The 20,058-nt window shown below is 38.4% G+C and overlaps 1 protein-coding gene across 1 annotated transcript in view; it reads left to right on the top strand.

Annotated features, from left to right (window-relative positions):
• Positions 1-17,701, top strand: part of LOC140151211 (DNA mismatch repair protein Mlh1-like) — a 32,580-nt gene extending 14,879 nt beyond the window's left edge. The window contains exons 9-18 of the mRNA XM_072173468.1: positions 928-1,040; positions 4,816-4,909; positions 7,228-7,381; positions 8,134-8,417; positions 9,642-9,796; positions 11,436-11,608; positions 13,351-13,515; positions 14,546-14,638; positions 15,446-15,565; positions 16,281-17,701. Of these exons, the coding sequence (XP_072029569.1) occupies positions 928-1,040; positions 4,816-4,909; positions 7,228-7,381; positions 8,134-8,417; positions 9,642-9,796; positions 11,436-11,608; positions 13,351-13,515; positions 14,546-14,638; positions 15,446-15,565; positions 16,281-16,457 (1,528 nt within the window). The 3' untranslated portion in view covers positions 16,458-17,701. The remainder of the gene's footprint in view (positions 1-927; positions 1,041-4,815; positions 4,910-7,227; positions 7,382-8,133; positions 8,418-9,641; positions 9,797-11,435; positions 11,609-13,350; positions 13,516-14,545; positions 14,639-15,445; positions 15,566-16,280) is intronic.
• The last annotated feature ends 2,357 nt before the right edge of the window (positions 17,702-20,058 follow it).

Here is a 20,058-nt window from a genome sequence, read left to right as displayed (position 1 = left end):
CATCAGTTGCTAGGTTAGTATTCATGCTACTATAGTAGATAACATCAGGACAGTGTTTGGCCCTTCAGTTGCTAGGTTAGTATTCATGCTACTATAGTAGATAACATCAGGACAGTGTTTGGCCCTTCAGTTGCTAGGTTAGTATTCATGCTACTATAGTAGATAACATCAGGACAGTGTTTGGCCCATCAGTTGCTAGGTTAGTATTCATGCTACTATAGTAGATAACATCAGGACAGTGTTTGGCCCATCAGTTGCTAGGTTAGTATTCATGCTACTATAGTAGATAACATCAGGACAGTGTTTGGCCCTTCAGTTGCTAGGTTAGTATTCATGCTACTATAGTAGATAACATCAGGACAGTGTTTGGCCCTTCAGTTGCTAGGTTAGTATTCATGCTACTATAGTAGATAACATCAGAACAGTGTTTGGCCCTTCAGTTGCTAGGTTAGTATTCATGCTACTATAGTAGATAACATCAGGACAGTGTTTGGCCCTTCAGTTGCTAGGTTAGTATTCATGCTACTATAGTAGATAACATCAGGACAGTGTTTGGCCCTTCAGTTGCTAGGTTAGTATTCATGCTACTATTAAGCTACTTGCGGTTCCGCCATTATGCACTATGTGGGGAGAGCCTCTCGAACTGGCAGCATACATGAATGGGAATTGAACTAGTCATAACGTTCTGTGTAAGGTTACATAATTCTTCCTTTCATGTATGCTGCCAGTTCGAGGCTCTCCCGCACATAGTGCATAATGGCGGAACCGTGCAAGTAGCGAATAGTAGATAACATCAGGACAGTGTTTGGCCCATCAGTTGCTAGGTTAGTATTCATGCTATTGAAGAGATGACTTATATATTTGTGATTTTCTGTTCATTTTGTGGATTTAATGTTTCTTTATGTCTTTCATTGTACATTCCAACAGGGAGTTGATAGAAGTTAAACATGAAAACACCAAGCTGTCTTTCAAATTGGATGGACAAATTTCCAATGCTAATTACTCTGTCAAGAAATGCATCTTTTTGCTCTTCATTAATCGTAAGTATATTACACACATCATAACATAAGAAATGCATGAATCACTGAATGACAATATCATGTTGCATGTAATATGGAATCTGTGCATAAGCGGGAGTCAGCTGTGATTTGTAGATTAGAATAGTGAATGTCATGCACAGACTGGTTGCTGTATTCAGCAACCTGTTACCTGTATGTCAGCAGGTGAACCAAAAATCGGTCAGTTGTGATAGCTGCAAAATGTTTGGGATGGGTCATGTTTGATATGGAAACCAGACAACTCGCCCCAAATACAACTCGCCCCAACGCTGGATAACTGGCCCCGCAGACAACTCGCCCCAACGGACAACTCGCCCCAGCAGTAACACACATACAAACTCGCACCAGTGATAAGTGTATGCGCAGAGAATATCTTCTCTAGCATACGTGTAAGGTTTTATCACTGGCTAGGGATAGAACAATGGTATATCCACAACTACTTGAACACCATTAGGCCTAATTGGCCAAATTTTGTGATAATTATTGCTTGAAATTTCGGTCAATATTTGACAACTTATACTTTGGCACGAACGGCAAGTCGCACATCGGCATTCAGTAACGTCAGTAGAATACACACACTCATCAACTCGAGTAGTAATTAATAAGTAGTCAATAGAAAACAACATACCAATTTATATTCTTGGGTATGGCAAGTCCAAAAGTTGCAAAATTAAGCAAATTTGACGCCAGAATGTCGATCACCCGTGCGATCACCGTACAGCGAAATCTGTTGAATTCCACTACCATGACACTTGTTAAACAGCCGTCGATCGCGACGTTCTTTGCATGTTGTAATTATTTTCGTTTTATTGTGTGAAGGACGTAATATAATAATTATGTCATGCCGAGATATACCGTAAAGAATCTATCGTAAAATAACCTTCTCAAAGTAGGCCTATATAATATGGCAAAACTAAACATTATATAAAAAAAATAATAAAACAACAACAACAACAAAAACGCTTGCGAGTTTTGTGTATTTTTATTTTACCGACTCAGTTTGAGATGTTCAAAACTTGCAGTCCTACAAACATTAAATCAGAGAAGATTTTCTTTGACATAACAAAACTATTAAAAGGACTGAAAATATTTGGCAAATTTTTCAAAGACAAATGAGCACAACTAGCAAAACAGACGCCAGCAGCAGCTTCGCGAGATATTTTGTCGGTTCCGTGCTGTGCACTGACTTTCGACCCTCTTTTTGCACTGCGTGTGAGCGGTGGATTATTGCTGCCACTTACACGGAAACGCCGGGTATGGTACCGTGATACGCACGCAAGTGCCAGAACACACCGACGGCGTAACGGTACCTTGCTTGATAAGTTCCCGGGCCCGCGGCCGCGTGCTTTATACACTGATGTACGATCGATTGCTCGACAAGTCACCGGGTCAAGTAGTATGCTCTCAATTTGATTAAGCCCCCGAGAATTACTGGTCGTGTTTTTTTGTTTGTTTTTTGGTTCACTTGGTTTTTTTGCGGCGGAGGCGTATCGGGAGGTAGTGCCGTGAAGAAGAAAAAAATGCAATGATTTTGTTTGTAAAACTGGTTAAAGCCTAGTATTAATACGATTTCGGTCTAATTTTAATTTGGATATTCTTTGCCAAATATTATTATAGTAACAACTGTCAGGAAAGTTTTCTGGTCATTCTAAACTGTGGTGTTCTATAGACACCACAGTTTAGAATGACCAAAAAAATAACAAATTAAAATTAGAACAAAATCATATTAATACTAGGCTTTAACCAGTTTTGCAAACAAAATCATTGCATTTTTCTTCTTCGCGGCACTGCCTCCCGTGCCTCCGTCACAAACACAAAACACGACCCGTAATTCTTGCGGTATCAATGAATTGTAAATTGAGAGCAGTGAGCAGACTACTTGACCAGGGGACTTGTCAAGCAATCGATCGTAAATCAGTCCCGGGACATCAGTGTGTAAAGCGGGCGGCCACGGGCCCGGGGACTTGTCAAGCAAGGTACGCCGTCGGTGTGTTCTGGCACTTCGCGTGCTTGGCCTTGGGAGCATTGATTGAACACATATCACACCCGGCGTTTCCGTGTAAGTGGCAGCAAATAATCCGTCGCTAACACGCGGTGTAAAAAGGGGGGAAATGTCACTTCAGTGCACAGCACGGAACCCACAAAATATCTCAGAAGCTGCTGCTACTGGCGTTTGTTTGGCTAGATGTGCGCATTTGTCTTTAAAAAAATGATATGTGAAATATATGAAAATATTTTTCAGTCCTTTTAATAGTTTCATAGGCCTATGTCAAAGAAGATCTTCTCTGATTTAATATGTTTATAAGACTGCAGGTTTTGGAAGTTTTGAACATCTCAAACTTATTTTGAGGTGTTTTTTTAAAATTTTAAGTGAGTTTGAGTCGGTAAAATAAAAATACACAAAACTCACAAGCGTTTTTTTTTCTTAATTTTAATAATGAGTTTTTTTGCCATATCATATTCAAATTATTACATGTTTAACACTATTATAAAAAGTATGAAGTTAACATAATTAAAAATAAGAGTGGAAAAACGTGCAAAGAACATCGCGATTCACGGCAATTTGACCAGTGTCGTGGTAGTGGAATTCGACAGGTTTCGCTGTACGGTGATCGCCCGGGTGATCGAAATCATGGCGGCAATTTTGCTTACTTTTGCAACTTTTAGACTTGACATACCCAAGAATATTAATTGGTATGCTGTTTTCTATTTACTACTTAGTATTATGAAACACAAGTTAATTTATAGGCCTACTACCGAGTGTGTGTATTCTACTGATGTTTCAATGCCGATTGACATGACTTATGTGCGAATTTCCGTTCGTGCGCTATCACATATACTAACAAGTTGTCAAATTTGACCGAAACTTTCAGCAATAGGCCTAATCACAAAATATTGCCAATTATTATGTTCATATAGTTGTTCTATCCCTGTGTAGCAGTTTGATAAAATCTTCTTCTAAGTTACGAATGCTAGAGAAGATATTCTCTGCGTACACTTATCATTGGGCGAGTTGTTCGTGGGACCAGTTTGTATACGTGGGGCGAGTTGTCCGTTGGGGCGAGTTGTCCGCTGGGGCGAGTTGTATTTGGGGCGAGTTGTCTGGCATTCGTTTGATATCATGCCAGGATTGGGGTAACAAAAACCATGCCAAGCAGGGCTCTATTCTTACCTATCACCAAATTCATTGATTCCCGGTTGCATTGGGAAAAGTAACACCTACATAATGACAAGGTTGCTAACAAACACAATTTAAGATCAGGGCATAATATAGCTGGTATTGTATAGCAAAATGCTCCACATTTTAAGAAAAGTACAACACAATTTTATGGTATTTTGCATGTAAAATGACACAATTGCTATACAAATTTGGAAATTTGTTAGTTTTTGATACACAAATGTGACATGATCTGGTCCATGGGGGCCAAAGGCGGCAAATATCAAATTGAGATTCAGACAAAAATATGGAGTAAAAAACAATAAAATACATAAGAAACTAGGCATCACAAAACTTAATAACTTTAGAACCAAAGATATTAGACCTTTGATGTTTTCAGTATATGATAGCCTGATGTATGTATAAGGTAATAATAATAGTAACTCAATTTTCAAAAATGCCTCCTTTGACCCCCATGGACCAGATCGTGTCACAAATTGTCTACACTAAATTATGCCCTGTTTAAGATATTTACTAGCCCCGGCCTATCACCCAGCTGTTGACAACTAATATTGATTGTGTACTATTTGTTTTTTTCAGATCGTTTGGTGGATTCGTCCAGCATACGTAAGGCTGTAGAAACTGTGTATGCAACTTACCTGCCAAAAAACATGCATCCGTTCCTCTACTTCAGGTAGGATGGCAATAACATTCATACAACAATAACAAGTTGGTTTGTGACCCTATCAGCTTTAATTGACCTGTTCGGTAAATCGCTTAAACCTTTGCGAGTACACCCGAGTTGTTGTCATTTGACATCACCCTGATGTGCGCAATGGCGCACATCGGTTTAGCAAACATCGTTACTGCGCATTGCAAGTCGGTGTGACGTCAAATGATGACATTTCAGGTGTACTCACAAAGGCTTATGGGATTTGTGACAGGCAAAAATAGGACCAGTCACATAAAAAAGGGGTGTGACTTTGTAGCAAACGGCTTTTCAAGATATGGATCAAATCATGCATATAGAACATAAAAGAAATCATGACTTAATATTTCCACCTATAAAAATCTGAATGCCTTGATCAACTTTGACGAGTGATGTCTCAAAATAAAGCTGATAAAATTCTACTTAAGATGACAGTATTTTCTCATTTGATTTTTCTTGCAAGGGCCACCGTTGATGTGATGGTCACAAATAAGATGGCTGAAACAGTATTATAAGTTGACCTCAATGTTTATCAACAAAAGCAAGGCACTGGTATATCGATATGCTTGAGCGAACTGTATACAACCACTACACTGTTCAATAGCCTTATTGTGATATGGCAGGAGTTTTAAAAGCATGGGCCCTGAACAAAATATGATGGCACGCTCATACTGTCAGGCTAAAAACAATGGAAATTGTGTTGATGCGCGTGCATACTGCCAGGGAATGATGTCAGAAGTCAACTCATCTATAAAACATCATAGAATAAAAGCCCATAATTTTGCAACAGTATGGATTTTTCAGTTTGACATTCATCTTTATAATAGGCAATGTTTACATATGTGACCCCTCGGCACAACTGAGCCCTGAAGTCGCCAATCATCATTTTTGAGATATTCAACCAAAATATTCTGCTTGAAATTAGCTTTAAAATGATGTATATCATGTCTATAGTACTTGCCATTTAAGTAGTGAAAAATCAATAAAACAGTCAATAAATCCTTTGTTTCCTATTGTTTATTGTTAAGTTCGATGGAGCATATCTCAATAGTGGCACTGGCGACATCCGGGCTCAGTTGTGCCGAGGGTCACATATACAAAAGTAAAAGTAGCTTTCGCCATAGGCCTTTTTCATAGCCATGATATAATACTTGTGAAAACAAAACATACGCAAGGAATGAACGATGATAAACGCGTGTGCGAGTGAGGGACGAAAGCGTGAGCGGAAAAGTACAAAAAACGCGAGCGGGGAAGCATAAAAAACGTGAGCGGGAAAGCACAAAAAACACGAACGGGGAAGCACAAAAAACGCGAAGGGCCTAACGACGGAAAATCAATGTTCATTCCTGAAGGCGTAAGTGTTCCTAAATTGAAAATTAGCTGCTGTTCATCTTTGCGGCGACTTGCCGTGTTACCGTGGCATTTTTTGAGTCCAGTAATTTGCATGTCTTCCTGGCTGTGACCATTCTTTGAAAAATGTTTAGCAACTGGTTTGGAGATGTCCCCTCTGTTGGTATCTCTGAGATGTTCCCGAAAACATTCTGATATCATTCGTCCAGTTTCACCGATGTACACTGAAGCGCATTTTCGACACGTAATGGCATATATGCAGTCCTTAGTGGTGCAAGTGAAGTCACCTTTGATGTTAAAGTTATCTTTGGGACTGTTGATTGTAGCAGTGTTATAGACAAACCGACAAGTTTTGCATCGCGGTCTCTTACATGCGGTCATGGAGGCATTATCATGCTAAAGTGTGACTAGGATGTGGACGAGAGAGTCTCTGAGGTTTTGGTCTTTTCTGTACGCTTGTAGGGGAGGTGATGGGAAGATGGCATGAGTAGCTGGATCCGCGCGAATTAAGTGGAAATTTTTCTGAACGATTTTGGCAACACGTACGTTCAGAGGGTGATATGTGAGAACCAGCGGGACGCGATCGGTGTTGGTGGCAGGTGTAGGTTTGATAGCTTCTTCACAAGAAATTCTATCAACCTTATGTTTACATACTCAGACATATTTTTAGTAGGACATTGATGATTTTATGACAAACTTCTTCAAGTTAGTACAGCAGGTTTTGTACTTGCAATGCATGCAGATGTTTGATGTCTTATAGTCACCCTTTTGAAGCTATTATTGTTTAACTGTGATGATCCATATACAACTGATAACTATGATAAGTTAATGTGATTTTGTTCAGGTCTTCCAAAACAAGACTTAAAGTTACACTCTCTTTTATCCTTATTCATTCTGGTTTCCTTTTAAAAAGCAAGTGCTATATTAATCTGCTTTTCTGTTGTTTTTAACAGTTTGGAGATTTCCCCTAATAATGTAGATGTCAATGTGCACCCTACCAAACATGAAGTGCACTTCTTACATGAAGAGGCCATCATAGAGGATATACAGAAGTGTGTGGAGCAAAAGTTATTGGGATCTAATGCTTCCAGAACATATTTCACTCAGGTATTACAGCAAGATGGGGTTGTATGGAGGAAGAGGGGAGCGTAGCCTAGCAGTTAAGGTGTTGGACTGTGAATCCAAGGGTCGAGGGTTCGAATCCCAGGTCCGCCTGAGCTTGGCTGGCTCTTTGTGTCCTTGAGCAAGGCACTTCACTCTACTTGCTTAGTGCTTCAGAGGGCACTTTAAGCCGTCGGTCCCGTGTACATGTATTTCTGACATTAATGCAGTGTGCATGTTAAAGAACATCAGGCTATTCGAAAAAGAGCAGGGGATCATCCCGGTACTGTTGACTGTACTTCAAAAATACACTCATCTACTCTAGGTTCCAGAGTAAAAATAAGTACAGCTTGCGATAATACTCCTACATATGAGGGAGGCACTAATATGGAAGAAGAAGAAGAGGAGTGGGAAGGGAGCAGGTGCACTGACATGGGGAGGGAGATTGGGAGAGGAGAAGGTGCACTTGCATGGGGAGTGGAGAAGGCGCACCTACATGGAGAGGGGGAATGGGAGGGGAGGGGAAAAGGTGCACCTGCATAGGGAAGGAGAGTGGGAGGGAACTGTATACAACCACTACACGGTCATTAGATCGCACATTTTAGTGCACATACAGACCTTGGACATGGCCAGGGCTTGAACCCAGGACTCAGTGTTACAAAGCGAGGGAACAACCGCTGCACCGACTCATTCTCCTCGGATATACATGTATGTTGATATTTTAAATGTAATAAGTTTGTTATTATACCATATTACAGGCATTACTCCCAGGTGCACCAGTATCCATCTCAGACATCCAGAAAGATACCTCTGAATCAGCTGCATCATCATCCAACAAAGACAAAGTATACGCTCATCAGATGGTGAGGACGGATGACAAGATTCAAAAACTAGATGCATTCCTGCATAAAGTGCCACAGGATTCTGTCGTCATGGATACTAGTGTTAATAGGACAGAGGAGAAGATGGACACCAGTTCAGGAGGTCAAGATGGGGAGGCAAGTGGTAGGGCTGAACAGTCATCATCATCAACAGAATCGAGGTGAGATGAAACAAATTGGGCTATTACAGATTAAATCCATACACCCCCATGGAAAATGTGATCTTATTCTCCCACACAGGGAGTGTAAATTTCAAATGGAGTAACCCATTCAGGTAACCCTATTTGAAATTTACACCATCATCCATGTATGGATTTCAACTGCAATAGCCATGTTCAAATTTGAAGAAGTTGAAATATTAGCTGAAAAATTAATATTGACTGTTTGTTTAATGCGTTTTCAAATTATAGTCACTTGTACACTGGACAATAAGTAATGTATAACCTACATGTAAAGCCAAGGTCATTAAATATTTCAGAAACTCTGATTCTCAGTACAAGTACATGTAATTAAGTGTGCTCGTACATTTTGGATGTCTGATACCATTGGCTTTGCACGTTACAGCGCTCATGGTCCTGTGTAGTCCGAATAAACAGACCCAGAACAAAATATTAATTTCTGACATGATCGTGTACTGGGTCTGAACTGTTTCCATATGAAATCTTGATGGCAAATTGGACAATAGAAGCACATGGTTCTATGTGACAGCTTTTTAATCCCTATTCAGGTTACGTGAATCATACTATTGTGGACCATCCTTCTGATACTTGGACAAGCGGAACGGTTTTTTGTCTACCTCTCTGTTTGTAAACAAACCAGGAGGTTGAAATCGTCCTCCTCGCCGAATACGAAAGTCAGCGTAATGGTACGGCACTGGGTCCTGTGTATGAGTGATTGATTTGAAAGTGGTGTGCTCCAAGCAGTTGATATAAACCACACCTCAAAATTGTAAAGATTAAAGTTCAAAACTTGTGATCCAAATTTTCAGATGGTTCTCCATCTTTCAGCAGCAAAGTTTGCATGCCCCAGTCATTGTAGAGAGATGGCTGGTTGACTTTGATTTGCACTGTTTCCTGATGCCTCGTTCAAACCACCTGTGGTCTCCGTCCAAGATCTGGACCTGGTTTAAGTTCTCAAAATATCCATGTGACTCAATGTAGATGTGGTTTGAAACTTCTGATTTAGAAGAACTTTAAATCCCAAAATTTATTTGTTTTATTCGGAACATACAGTATCATCCATTAGGGCCTGTATGATAAGTAATACATTTGCACTGATTATTGTTTACCCTGGCCTCTATAAAGGTTGTTAAAAAAGTTCTGTAGAATTATACATATAGTATGATATACTAAAAGGCAGTCTTAATCAATTCCTATCTTATGCAGGAAAAGGCCACTGGAATCAACTTCTGAAGACCAGTCTCCATCAACAAGTTCATCAACTCCAAGCAGTAGTAAAACAGGCACACCACATTATAGAGATATCAAGCTCACCAGTATCCTCAAACTACAACAAGAGATTGAGGACAATATGCATGAAGGTATGTATTATTGAATTACTTATCACATTATAGAGATATCAAGCTCAAGTGTCATCATAATGTAGTATCTGTCAAAAGGCATTAATTTTGCCCATCCCAGGAGCATACTCCCTGTCTAAAATGACGGGTAGACAGGTGGCTAGCTAAGACACTGGACCAGGATTATAGCTATGGTGGGTGGCGCCGCCCGGCACAAATTTTATTTTGTTTCATAAATGATTTTTATGCCTCCACCGGAGGTATTATGTTTCCTGGTTGTCCGTCCATCCATCCATCCATCCGTCTGTCCGTCTGTCCGAAAGCTTGCGGGTGCAATATCTCGAACTGGTAAGATGTACAGTGATGCAATTTGGTGGAGGGATGGTCATTATGGTCTTCAAATTCCAGTAGGTTTGGTTAGTGGGTCAAGGTCACCCAAGGTCATCTAGGGGTCATCTGAGGTCAAATTAGCAAAAAACGTCGTATGGGCATGAACCTTGGTGGGTACTGTAAACATTTAGAACCAAATTTTTTGAGGGTCATTTTGGGGTAATCCGGGGTCACCCAGGGGTCATCTGAGGTCAAATAACTTAAAACTGTCATATGGGCATGAAACTTGGTGGGTACAGTCAACATTTAGAGTCAAATTCTTGGGCGGTCTTTTTGGGGTCATCTGGGGTCACCCAGGGGTCATCTGAGGTCAAATAACTTAAAACTGTCGTATGGGCATGAAACTTGGTGGGTACGGTCAACATTTAGAGTCAAATTGTTGGACGGTCATTTTGGTGTCATCCGGGGTCACCCAGGGGTCATCTGAGGTCAAATAACTTAAAACTGTCGTATGGGCATGAAACTTGGTGGTTACCTAGAGATCATCTAGAGATGGCCAGCTCCTAGTGAAATTGCACCGTTAAAATGATACGCGTCAAGGTGGAGGTATCGTGGCCGACGCTTATGCCGAGAACCGCTGCAAGTCGAGAACCGCTCTAGTTCCATTATAAGAAGCATAAAAAGAGCAAAACAAATTTTTAGGGGATGATACCCCTGGAGTTTCTTCACCAATCACTCCCATTCAATAAAAAGATTGTACTCTAAGCCAGCACTCTAAATTGGAGCCCGGCGCTCAACTTGGGCTAGCTACAACCGTTGCTTATGACCAGATGTCCAAATTGTTCAAACATCTTAAGTTTTACTTGATATGGTTGCTGTTGTTTATTTCCAATAAGCACTGCAAGCTCAACAAGAATTCGGAAACACTGCCATAGGTGTAGATCCCGGGGGGGAGGATAAATCCCCCCAATATTTTGTCAGGGGGGTGGTCCATACAATCACCCACCCCCCAATGTTGACCCCTGTATGTGTGTTTCTCACCAAATTAACCATTTTAGCCCCAAAAGTGCAAATTTTTGCGTTCCATTTTTGCACCAAATTTCATCAGTTCAGCTTCAATATGGCAAAATTTTTCGAGCGCTTCACACACATTTTTTAATTTTACCATTAACTTTATATTCTGTCGTCAAAAGGTGCTACATTCACTATACTTCAAGAAATTTTTTCCAACCCCATCCCCCCCCCATGTCCAAAAGAAATCTACGCCACTGAACACTGCATTTATTGTACTTCGTTTGTTAATTGTATTACATTCCCATGCCATCATTAGGTCTACGTGAGTTATTCAAGCATCATACATTTGTAGGCTGTGTGAATGCAGAGCATGCTGTGATTCAACACCAAACTAAACTTTATCTGGTCAACACCATCAAGCTAAGCCAAGAACTCTTCCATCAACTGGCGCTCTTTGATTTTGGCAATTTTGGTATCATGAGACTATCGGTAAGTTGAAATGTAATAACATTGCTCAGGTGAAGCAGATAAGGATATGTTATGATATTCAGTTGGAATTTGTGTATTTTGTTTATCTCATAAAAGTATACACCCATCGAATGTGTGTCATCAGCCCTCAGATCGGCCCTCAGACACACACATACAGGCATAGAGTTCTGCAGTAGCATGTTTTGTTGACATTTTGTGTAATGTTTACATCCATGACAGTTCTAATACCATCAACAGACAACTCAAATACAAAGGATGTCAGTTGGCAATCTTAATGTTATGCAACCAAGTTTACAACACTATCACTCTTACAATGAGCAGAAAGACACTGAGTCATGCCATTCAAGTACCAATATTGATTACCTGACGTGGCCTACTGCAAATGACCAGATATAACCTTTCTGATTTTCTTGTTATTTTGCAATAACAAAACCATGTTTTCCTTGTTTTCCTTGTTTTTGGTATGAAATTGAGCAAATAGAATTAATTGTCATGTCAATTTGGAGTTATTAGGGGCAACTAAAACTGATATGAGGTAAGTTTTATATGTTTGGAATCTGTATTGCCTATTCTGAAGGAATGATTGCCATGTAAACAAACCATCCCTTGGCCCATATGGACATGGTGTACTACTTTTCAGTACCCTGTTTTCCATGGGTGACTGTAGGAACCCATGGATTCGATCCATGTAATAAAAGTATTGTATTTGGCCGCTGATCTGTAGTTCTGTGTGGCACAGTTGGATAAATTCTGTGGCACAGTTGGATAAAATTTAGTGTGCGCTGATTCTGCTACCTCGATCAATCAGTGGATTATATGTCAATTCACTCAAGCTTTTCTATTTTGTTTATCTCAGACACTTGTCTTTTGAATGTAATAAAGAGCTGTAAAATGCCCCTCTGGTCTCCTCAAGAATAGCTGTATGGACCAGTAGAAGTTATAATCAAGATGAGCTATAAATCACTCTTGTACATGCCATTTAGGAGGAGCTGTAGAGGAGCAATCACTCTCTAACCTCTCAAAAGATTTTCTGAAAATCTAGAGCAATTTGAAAATTCTGTGAACAGAAAAGTTATGAGCATAACACTGACGGCCTACATTGCAAATGTGGATAGTTGAAAATATATGTCATTCATATACATGTATTTTTGTATGCTGAAATTATACCCAATCACTATTTGCAAAAGTGCTTTTCTCATTGTGTAGGTTTTTTAGGAGTGTTAAGCTGATAGATCCATTAGCATTGCTTATTTGGTTAAAAATGACTCCTTTCTCATGCAAAATCTTAATCACATTTCATACACTCTTTGATGCGTATAATGCACTCCCTTCCCTCCTTCGGGGCTCATGCATTAGACGCACAGTGCTGTAATTGGTAAGTCCGTTTTAGCCTGTTCGACTTTTTGAAGAGCGAAATATAAGTTTTGATCAAAATTGTTAAGTTCAACAAATTTCAGAGAATAAAATTTTGAGATTTGGTTGAGTGATGAGTTAAAAATGACGGTTATGAATTCGGTTAATAACTTTAATTTGCATCAGTTAATATGTTGGGCATTGTGAAAAAACATTTTGCCTTTGGACCTTGGAATATTCCTCGGTTCCAAAGGCAAAATGTTGAGATTTTTCACAATGCCCTCCAAATAACTAATGCACAGTTATTAACCTATAATTCATTAACCTATAAATGTTGACCAACACTGCTTACCTCAACCAGTTCTTTTCATTAACTTGACATATTACAGAATGCAGCTCCAATCTATGAGTTAGCTATACTAGCATTGGAATCAGAGGAGAGTGGCTGGAGTGAGAGTGATGGGCCTAAGGAACAACTAGCACAATATGTAGTAGAATTACTGCAAAGTAAAGCAGAAATGCTAGAAGATTACTTCTCATTGGAAATTGATAAGGTAATTTACTTACTGCAGGGATGAGAAGTTTAACTGATTTCAGGCTTTTTAAATTTTGTTTTGTATTTAAAAAGAAGGACATTCAAATTTGCCAATCTTATTTTCAATAATTTCTAAATATTTTGCCGTTCTTTGTTGTCATCCCTATGGTATTAGGCAAGGTTGCAACTTTTTAATCATAATTTTAAAAAGACCTGGTTTTGGCAGGTGATTTTGAGATGCAGAAAGTAACTCTTTTTAGCTTCTTCTTCAGACGATTTTTCAGCAGAATAATTTGTGATTTTCAACAAAAATATAAAGAAAAGTTAAAAAAAAACCCAATGTTTATCGTTCAGAACGTTTGAGACGGTTGGTCGAAAGAGGACAAGCAAACACTTTTTTTTGCCTAATAATATGCAAAGTCAACTATGATGCCATCATATTTAGTGATGAGATGCATCTGTTGTATGGTCAAATTTAAATTCCAAAAATGTATGTTGCATAGCAGCATAGTCCTAACAAATGTTACATTGGCATGATCTGACCTAAAGTTGATTTTTTATTACTTCCGTGATCCAAGCTGTGCGCCAAGCGTAGATGAGTGTACACACAGAAGAAATAAACAATCACGCTGATTAACTGATCAACGCACTTGACAACAAGCCGGTTGACCATTGGTCGTCGGCGCGGCGCGTAGTAGGCGACCTTGTCACTTCTACGCGATCGCAATTCACCAGCGCGTACTCGGACCACGGAAAAAATAAAAAATTAACTTTACCCTGACATAAGCTCCTACAGTAGACTCATTCATTTATTTATGAACTAAACAAATATGGTCTATATGTGCACTTGAAATCAGTCCAACTGGAAATGATGTAAAAATTTGACATGCATGCATTTTATTTGGTGTATTATACCCAATACGCTATATAGGTAAAACTGCAAATTCTTTTAACATTTTTAAAATAAAGCAAAGCAATCATAGAACCTACATGCTTACCCTCTTTTTCATTAGAATGTTATGATTGAATTCATATGATTTTCTTTGCAGTCTGGTCAGCTGTGTACACTACCATTATTACTTGATAATTTTATCCCAGCATTAGATGGCTTACCAATGTTTGTGTTGAGGCTTGCAACTGAGGTAGGTGTATTTGGTATACAAATTGTGTAGAATAGTATTCAGTTCACTAAAATATAGATGACAAAAGTGAAAATCATGATTTATCTTCCTAGGTAACTGTTTAAAAGTAACCTTAAATCTGACCCTTAAAGTTGAGTGTTTTAAATTATTGGCGCTTATGGGTTCATAAATACTCATTTGTACCATTTTGCAATACCTTGATTTTTCATAATTAAGAGAAGAGACTAGTTATATAAAATAAACAATATGCTCAGGGAAGAAATTCAGACCACAGTACTCGGAAAAAACCTTTACGAGTGAGTATGGACCGGGAACCAAATGCTCATAAAGTCACAGCCGGGGCTTGAACCCAGGACCTCATCAGTACAAAGTGAAGACAGAACTATTATGTTGTCATGATCCCCCAATGATATGGGGAGACACCTTCCTTCTGAGATTTCTAACACTTAGATGTACATGTATTCTTTCACTTGAAGCTGATAAAATACACAACTTTTAGCTATTTTCCCACATTTTTTCTTGCTTTAAAAATCAATATTTCACTCTCTCCAACTCAAAATAAGTTACATGGCTGAAAACAGCAAAAGCAAATTTGCAGGAAAATATGAGTCCAGCATGCATGAATGTGAAATAAATTGTGTTATGAATGCAAAGGAAATTGTGTCTACTACCCTTAACCTCAAGCCCTGAGCTTAACCCTCACTCTCAAAATAAAGTTGGTAAGGGTTCCACCGTGCCTAATTAATTAAGGTAATTAATTATTCATGGTAGTTAACTTGACACTAATAAGCTTTCTCCATTCTATAGGTCGACTGGGAGGATGAAAGGGGATGTTTTTCCACTTTAGCCAAAGAATGCTGTCGTTTCTATGGTATTCATAAGAATCTCAGATTAGTGGACAAGAAGGAGGATGTCAATAAATCGATGGTATGTACAAGTTTTTGTGTCATTTATTGTTATATAATTTCCAAAGATTTTAAACTAGGGAAGCTCTAACTCTCTTGTAAGAAGTACATCCATTTTGCTACAATGAACTAATCATGAAGTTTTAGAGACATAATACATGAACATACATTATTACATACATGTGATATGATATTATGATGTTTCCATGGCAATGGTACAGGTCTTAATATGCGCTAGAGTTGGGCCCTTCTTCCACTAATATACTACAAGTGCTAGTTGTATAAGCAGATGTGTTATAAATAGCTACATACATTTGTTAATTATCTATTAATTGCACAAGTTGAAGCATGTAATATGTTAACAGGAAAGTTTATTGTAGTGAAAAGCAGATTTCATGGATAAACAAAACTCCAATTTATCCCAATATTTGTGAAAGAAGGGACATTTCTTCCATGAAAACCATGATTAAATGTACTTGCAAGACTATTTAGAGAGTGAATTTGGGCTCTTCTTTCACACACAAGGAAGAACAGTCTGCTGGCAATAAAATGTTGGGTCTAACTCATTTTTGTAAAAAAGTGGAGTAGGGCCCTTCTTCCACTTAGGTATTCAATTTATATTTTGGACGGGTTGTTGTTGATTTGTTTGACATATCAAAATGTTATACCCATGAAATGGGCTGAACTTTTTTAGGAACCCTGATTACAAACTCCATTTGTTTACATTTGTTTGACAGGACAATGAAGACAAGGATACATCAATGCCAGATTATGATTGGAGATGGACTATAGAACATGTAATTTATCCAGCATTGAAAGCACAGTTCCTACCTCCAAAGGCATTTGCTGAAAATGCTAGTGTATTGCAAGTTGCCAACCTACCAGATTTGTACAAAGTATTTGAACGATGCTGAATGGGACACAGGGAAGATGTATACTCACACAACCCTGTCAAATCCTCAATAAAGTTATTCTATGGAGAATGGTAGCATTTTAACAAAAGTTACAGGACTAAGGATGCTGCAATAGAGACTTTCAGGATTATACATAGTATAATACATACTCTGATCAGCTTGTAGTAGGCAGCACTCATACTCATAACATCGTGGATTTATATAGAATGGCATACACACAGCTGGGTGCAGCACCTACACAAACTGCATATTGCGTGACTGGTGCTCGCTTTTGTGAATTTACGCCGGCGTAAGTTCGACTTTATTACCTCACACAGTAACAAAAAACTGAATAATTCTAGCCTATTACGAGCTGATCATAGTATAGTAGCACATAGTCATAGACAGTGGCATATCGTCGGAGGGGCACATGCCCCAAATTTGCAAATTTGAAAATCCTGTAGGAAAATTGCTGAAAAATGGCCTGGTGCCATCCAGTCATGGTCGGTGTCCCTCCCCCATAGGATGACTTACGCTATGCCACTATAGACTTGAACCTTGGGATTCTATGGCATTGTCCAATGCACATTTTGGCTCTCATATCGAAAGTTGGTGGATAAAAGAATTTCATGACTTTTTCTATGATGTTATTTGGAGACAGGGCAAAAAGTTCCCATAAAAAGTGACTTAGTCTAGTGATGATGTCGTCATTGGTCAAGTCAAATAATGTGAGAACCTTTTGCCCTGCTTGACATCCTCATTGAGATATTCCAGCTGAAATCCATACACCCCTATGGAAGACATGACCTTAATCTCCCACACAGGGAGTGTGAATTTGGGTTTTTTGAGTGGGCAACTCTGTAATCTACACTTCCTGTGTGGGAGATAAAGATCATGTCTTCCATAAGGGGTGTATGGATTTTAAATAGAATAGACCATTAGATCAATCTAATGGGTGGTTGATTTTGAGGCTAAGACAGTCATCATACATTATAATAAAAAAAAAATTGACTGCTCTTTTATTCGGGAATTCTACCAAAAAATATTTCTTGGGAAAATTTGATATTGTATTTTAGGTCAGTGTTCTCCTGTTCACCTCAATGAATTATTTTGCACCATTTCCCTCATGAGCAGTCCGTTTTGTTTAATGTGTCAGTTCCAAACTTCATTAACATGAAACCTGTGTTTCATAGAACTAATATTAGTATTGAATGACTTACATTAAAACAATGACTCAGATCATCAAAGGTCATATATTTGATTGAACTTGTATTGTTAATTTCTTGCTTACATAATGATTCTATGACTGCATATGTGATACAAGTTAAAATAGGTAAACAAGCTCTGGAGAAGTAAGATTTAATCTTTCCCTAGAAAAGTCCTTTTCAGAGGGCTGAGCTTTCGGAACTCGAGCGAGTGTCATCTTCAGAGCAACTAAATATACATGATGATGCGCCGTATAGGCCTATACACTAGGGAACTGTCAGTAGGACAACATGTCAAAGTAGGACACATTAATGTCAGTAGAGCATGTCAAACAGGATGACATCCCCCCTCTTTACACTTTATGTCAATCACTTTGACATGTCTACAGGGTTGCCAAAAGATTTCAGCCCGAATTGCGGGTCAAATAATTGAAAAGTCGCCCAATTTTTCTCTTTACCATTGGTTTCAATGGGGCAGGAAACTACCGGAAGTTGCGGGAGCCAATGTTGAAAAGTCGCCCAATTTTTTTCTTAACTATTGGTTTCTATGGGACAGGAAATTGTCAAAAGTCGCTGGAAAAATCGTCAAAAGTCGTCCAATTGGGCTACCAAATCGCGGGTTTGGAAACCCTGCATGTCTACTGACAGTTCCCCTAGTGTATATAAAGCGCATCATCATGCTTATTTAGTTGCTCTGAAGATGACGCATCCGCTGGAGTTCCGAAAGCTCAGCCCTCTGAAAAGGACTTCTCTAGGGAAAGATTAAATCTTACTCATGTTTACCGACCTACAGTGTGTAGAATACCAAGTAATTTCAAATCGCAAGCTCTGGAAAACTTGCATTGATAATATACTAATAAGTGAGGGAAAGAAAAAAATCAGAATCGGCGTGGAATCAATCCAACTCACTGGATTTGCGGTCAAAAAATTGTCATTTCTCTGACTCATAATTTACATTTGCGAATTAGGCAAGTATCTCTCCCTCGAGTGTCTCAGCTAAGAGCTGATCAGCTACCATATTTACCTATTTATATTATTTTTTCTTGGGTTCTTATCCTTTATTTGTGATTCTTCTTATGGGTTGTTTTACAATCAGGGTACAGAGATTGTCTCACTGGGGGTGCAAAATGAAGTGTCTAGTTTTTCCTCAATTTATTTATTTTTGTGTTGTAGATGGGTCAAATAGGAATTCTGTAAACTTTTTAGGTGTCAAGTGTTTAGATTTTCAAGTTATGCCAGAAATGTGTCTATGATGTACATGTTTCTGTATGTCCAATTTTTCGAAGAGGACACATTTTGAAGGAACCCTGACTTCCAATTTTCAAACATGTGATATATGGAAACTAAGTGCAAGTGGACTTAGTGTTTATTATGAGTTTATAGGATATATATGAGTGTTTTTCAAGAAAATATAATTTTAGTCTTGGGTCAATTTTAACTATGGATTATGAGCTTGAATTCGGAGAGGGCATTTTTTGACAGAATTTTCAACATAAATTTGAAGAAATGGCACAATTAATGAAACAGTCACAATCTTACATGGTTCTCAATTTTGAACAATCATGTTTCAAACATTATTTCTGAACTGTCAAAATATGTTCTTATGTTTATATTGCTGGCAGTGTTCACAAAGGTCAAATGAGACAGCTATTTTGTCCCAAAATCATACAGAAATGTATATTTTCATCATTTGCTAAGGCCATCTTAATTAAATCCTGTGTCTCAAAGCTGCCGGGCGCGTTAGTAAAATTGTGCGCGTATTCCTTTTTGAAAATCAAGAAATTATTTTTTTTAATCTCTTTTTATTTTATTTTTAACAAAAAGGCGAAAATAAAACTCAAAATTCGTATTTGATTTCAAGTTTTCGATTTGTTTCGGAAACTTTGGACAATAATAGTTTGTAGCAGTGACTTTTTTGTCTGCTATTCCAACATTTGCAACATTGGATATTTTTTGCACAAAATGCTTGTCCAAAATCCTGTACTTACACATAAAAAATTAAAATAAAAAAAAAAATACAGTAAAAACACACGCATTACACAGTAGGTTTTCAATTTCTCACAAGCTTTGAGACACAGGATTTAATTAAGATGGCCTAAGCAATTCAAACAGTTTGTATATGGCTGTAGGTGGAACTATAAAAGGGGCCAATAAATAGGCATGGCAACTTTTAATCATAAGTTAATCTAATATTTGAAACAGGGCACAATATGGTGCTCAGCCCAAATGTACCCTGATTGTAAAACAACCCTTATGTACAAATGTGTCTTGCATTTGATACAGGGTGGGAAATACTGTAGGAGCTGCGACACAGTATTAATAGCAATAGAAAAACTATGATGGCACAACTTAATAACACTAGGGTTAGAGTCCCTAATACTGATTTTGGTTCTCCTGGTGCAGACATCGATTTATCA

Source organism: Amphiura filiformis, chromosome 4 (assembly GCF_039555335.1).
Source record: "Amphiura filiformis chromosome 4, Afil_fr2py, whole genome shotgun sequence".
NCBI classification, from domain to species: Eukaryota; Metazoa; Echinodermata; class Ophiuroidea; order Amphilepidida; family Amphiuridae; genus Amphiura; species Amphiura filiformis.
The sequence above is the reverse complement of the archived record's forward strand: the minus strand, read 5'-3'. Positions and strand labels throughout refer to the sequence as shown.